The 5,000-nt window shown below is 38.8% G+C and overlaps 1 protein-coding gene across 1 annotated transcript in view; it reads left to right on the forward strand.

The window, feature by feature from the left end:
- Window positions 1-3,540, forward strand: part of LOC124627159 (MOB kinase activator 2) — a 10,800-nt gene extending 7,260 nt beyond the window's left edge. Inside the window, exons 3-5 of the mRNA XM_053677797.1 lie at window positions 249-345; window positions 638-762; window positions 1,060-3,540. Of these exons, the coding sequence (XP_053533772.1) occupies window positions 249-345; window positions 638-762; window positions 1,060-1,292 (455 nt within the window). The 3' untranslated portion in view covers window positions 1,293-3,540. The remainder of the gene's footprint in view (window positions 1-248; window positions 346-637; window positions 763-1,059) is intronic.
- The last annotated feature ends 1,460 nt before the right edge of the window (window positions 3,541-5,000 follow it).

Consider the following 5,000-nt stretch of genomic DNA (forward strand, 5'->3'; position numbering starts at 1 on the left):
GGAAGTGAGAGTGAAGTGAAGTCACCGGGAAGTGAGAGTGCGGCCGATGCTGCGCAAGTCTTCCTCACTTTAATCCGGTTCACGCACAAGTCCAGTCCCAGGTCGTGTTCTCCATAATAGAGGCGGAAATGGAAAATTTGGTCTTCGTCGAAATCGACGGACAAACTCGCGTGTGTGTGTGTGTGTGTGTGTGTGTGTGTGTGTGTGTGTGTGTGTGTGTGTTTTAAATCTCTCTCGTTTTATTTCAGCCGTCTCTTTCTTTAAGAATATTAATCTCGTCTCGAGCGCTCTGTCTGAATTCTGCACCTCAACCAGCTGCCCAACAGCTAAAGGGCCAGGAAACAAGTGAGAAGTAACACACACACACACACACACACACATATATATATATATATATACACACACACACACACACACAGTAGATTAAATTGTTCAGCCTGAGGTCACGTACATTCACACAGGAGATAATTAAAAGATATTAATGGAGAAAGCATTCGCTCTATAATAACTGTGTGTGTGTATACTGTATGTATGACTGTCCCAAGCTTGTAGTGTGTGTTGTGTAGATTTAACCCCTTGTGGTGTGTGTGTGTGTGTGTGTGTGTGTGTGTGTGTGTGTGTGTGTGTGTGTGTGTAGGGTGTATGAATGGATGGATGAACATGGGAAGAAGTTGAAGTGTTCAGCTCCTCTCTACACGGATTACGCCATGTCCTACATCCAGGAACTTCTGACAGACGAAAATGTCTTTCCCACCAGGGCAGGTAACACACACACACACACACACACACACACACACACACACACACACACACACACACACACAGACACTATACTACTAGTGTAAGACAGCACACAACATAACACGGGGTGCCAATACTTTTAAAGTCAACAATAATTTTCTTTAAAATGGTTTCAGAACATTTGCATAATACAATTGTAAATCCTGTTATCTAAATGTTACTCGTAAAAATAGACATTCAAAGTGTCTGTGTGCGTCTGTGTGCGTCTGTGTGCGTCTGTGTGCGTCTGTGTGCGTCTGTGTGCGTCTGTGTGTGCAGGTGTAAAATTCCCAAACGGGTTCATGTTCCTGGTACAGAAGGTGTTCCTGCTGCTGTTCAGAACTCTGTGTCACCTGTACAGCGCTCACTACAGAGACGCCGTGGCTGTGGACCTCCACCCGCACCTCAACACACTCCTCACACACTTCATCACCTTCAGCCACACCTTCAGACTGCTGGAGGCCTCGGAGACTGCGCCGCTTGATGACCTCATCAGTGCTCTCACACACTAACGAACTAACTAACACACACACTCATACACATGAACACACAGACACACACAGACGCACACACACAAACACACAGACTGAGGGTCATTAGTGAAGTGAGGGAGGAAAAAACAAGACTGAGTAGCGTGTGTGTGTGTGTGTGTGTGTGTGTGTGTGTGTGTGTGTGTGTTTGCAGTCCTTTAATATTTACTCTGTGCCCTAGAGTAAAGAAAGGAGTCTGATCTGCACCTTACACACACACACACACACACACACACACACACACACACACACACACACACACACACGCATGTGCTCCTACTCCTATTCTCATGGACTGCTTTGTATATGATATCTGGTCTGACTGGTTTAAAAAGGAATAAGATCCGTTTACACACACACACACACACACACACACACACACACACACACACACACACACACACACACACACACACACATTACCTTTATCCTCTATAATGCTCAAAGATATTTATAACATATATATATATATAAAAGACCCCGTGTTTTTTTCTCCGTGTTGTCGTCGTTGTGCCAAAAGCTTTTTCTCACTTTTTTTATTTCATTTAATCCAATCGATTAGAAACCATGTAAATATATCACAAAATCTTTTTCTTCTTTTTAAAAAAATAAAAAATAAAAATCTCAACCTAAATAAGGAATATTCCGAGAGGCAGGGATATTTCTAATAGTTTACTGTAAGAGAGATAAAGCAGACAGAGCACGGCTGCGGCGTCGTACCTCGTCTGCACAGTTTACCTTCCTTACAGCGACAGAGGACGATTCTGCGCAATGAGCTTCCAGCTTTATTCCGTTTATTTCATTCGTATAGAGCTTTACAATACACATCGTCTCAGAGCAGCTTTACAGAAACATATAAACACGGTATGCAGATTTTAAAACAAATAAATAAATAAAGATGTATGGGTTCATCTGTAAGATTCTCCTCTTAAACTGAAAAAAAAAAAAAACTAACCCCAGCAGAATGATGCTCATTTCATTGTGTTTTGTTTTTGAAAGAAGGCTTTAAACTCTGACCAGTTCACAATCACATCATGACATGTTAAGTTTGTTTCCTCACACACACACACACACACACACACACACATTCTCAGAATATCGTGATAAACCTGTCTCTTAACTTATTGGTTGTGACGGTTTAAAAATCTTTCAGGAAGCTCAGCATAGCAGACATTACTGAGTCATTTCCTGTGTCTTTATATCCTAGAGTCTTTATTATTGTGTGCATTTTTTTACAAATTCTTTAAAACTGCCAAGTAAATATAAAAATAGCTTGGCCTGTGCACTGGTTTTTACTGCTTTACAAGCTTTTGCAGACTTGATAAGTAAATAAATAAATAAATATATTCCTAATTGATTTAAATGTCAGACTGAACATAATTATCTGTCGGAGATATTTATAAAATACGCCACTTACCACAATACCATATATTTTTAATAATATAAATATTTCCAACAGAGCTGTTGTCCCTGAATTTCACGTCGTTGCTGTTAAGTAGTTTAAAAACTCATATTTTGATGTCACAAAAATATTATGGATATTTTACTCGTAAAATCTTCTTTTGGATGTAATTTAGCCGGTATTGGAGTTACACTTTCCTGTCAAATATAAAAAAATTTTGCAGAAAAAAGAGAATAGAATAATTCGTTGATGCCCGTGTGATTATAAACAAATAATATTTGTTCATATTTATGAATTTATCGGTCAGAAAGTCACCATATTCTGAGAATTTATGATGTGTCACTATGAAATACTCATTCGTTTCCTTTACACACCAATAACCAGCACATTCGTGAAACTGTATTTCACACACTAACACTTGTCCCTAATTATAATTAATTATAATTCAATTTTGGACTGAAAACAATATGTATAAATTATATTTTTTATTATACCTCATGGTGTTTTCTTGGTTAAACAATAAAGAAATGATTTTATAAGAAACGTATCTGTAAAGTTCTTTCTATTTAGAAACATTTAAATTCTAACACTTTTTGTTTGGTTAATTAAGTATGCGAATTAGATGAAGTCTAATTTGCATTTTTGCGGGGGCGGGGACTATACACAAATACTTATATCTAGTGTTTTCGGGGCGGTAAGATGTTTGAGAGTAAGATGTACTGCCCTCTAGATATCTAGTGTTTTTTGTTTATTTACCTGAAATGTATAACTCGTTGCCTTGAGGAAAAGAAATATTAAAATAATAAAAGTGCATGATTATGTACAGAATACAGCTAACTTCTTTTGTAAATCAGGTGAGCGGAGAAAGCAACAAACTCTTCCAGATTTCTCTTGTAAGCCCTTTTTAAGCAGTAGAGGGCATCGTTGTGTATCACACACCGGAACATTACAATAAAACTCAGTCACAGTGAACCTCAGCTCATGTCACGTCAGCTTTATTTATAACGCACTTTTAAAAGACAGCACAGTCCAATCAAATCAGTATAAAATGAAGACACTAAAATAAAAAGAACACAATTAAGAACGCAAATAGATTCGATAAAACAAAAGAGAGAAAGAAAAACCAAACTAAACAGACCTTAAAGCTGCAGCATTGAACTTTTTTTGGTTAAAAATGAACAAAAATCAGTGATTGAGCAAGTACATAAAAAAACAGTGTTCAAACCTGTCTCTTTACCTTACACCGATTCACGACGGTAAACTGAAAACAATGATTTATAATTTGAGCTGTCGGGACGGATTTTTAACGTCGATGTCAGTTGACGTCATCCGTCTTTGCGTGCTTACGTCACGTCTGCATACAGAAAGAAGAAGAGCCGGCTACTATATTGCGTGTGTGTGTTGGGGCTGAGGAAGGACGAGTGTTTGTAGTTTGTCCTTACAACTGTTGCTTTAATTTAAACTTGTTGTCTAGACGGCTGCTTTAATCTGGATCGGTCTAAACGCAGACATCGCTGACACCTGGGGAATCAGCTGCTGTCAAAACCAAGAAACCTCGAACGTCGGAGAGCCTGCAGTCAAAAAGGGAAAGCGACAGAGCCCGTGTGAAAGCGAGAATAAATATCGGCATGGCTTTAGAGAGCTGGTGAAGACTCTGAGATCTGAAGGGATTGGAGACTGATGCAGAGGTGGCTTTTTTTCTGCTGAACAGGTAACTTGTTACCATTTCAATGGCTCAATAGGGAGCTAGCTAACATTAGCGCATGTGTTCGCTTGATTCAGCTAAGTATCAAGTTTCCTATGTTGGTGTTTTTTGTGTTTGTTTGTTTTGTTATAGTCAGTGGGGTAAACTGCACTTATTGTCAGTTAGCTATGAGAGAGAGCGACTCGCCTCTACTCCAAGAAAACCGTATCTGCCGCCACTTCCATTGTCAAGTACTGGCGCTAATATACAACCCACGTGTATACATCAAACCATCAGATTCATCTGCACAGAAGCAGGAGCAGTGCTGAAGCACAACCCACATAAAAATAAATAAATAAATAAAAAAACCTCCGCAAGTTACTTGTAATTTTATGTTTCAAACAGAGATGGCGATAGAGAGGCAAAAGTTCAGTACTGCAGCTTTAAATCACAAGACAAAAACAAACAGATAGCCAGATGATGCAGACCTTTCACTCCATCTGAACTGCTGATCTGGAGGTAAAAAGGTGTAAAGAAGATCGGAGATGGTGAAGTACCATGTAGAGCTTTAAAAACAAACATTAAAACCTAAAATTCAGTTCTG

Source organism: Ictalurus punctatus, chromosome 4 (genome assembly GCF_001660625.3).
Source record: "Ictalurus punctatus breed USDA103 chromosome 4, Coco_2.0, whole genome shotgun sequence".
NCBI lineage: Eukaryota > Metazoa > Chordata > Actinopteri > Siluriformes > Ictaluridae > Ictalurus > Ictalurus punctatus.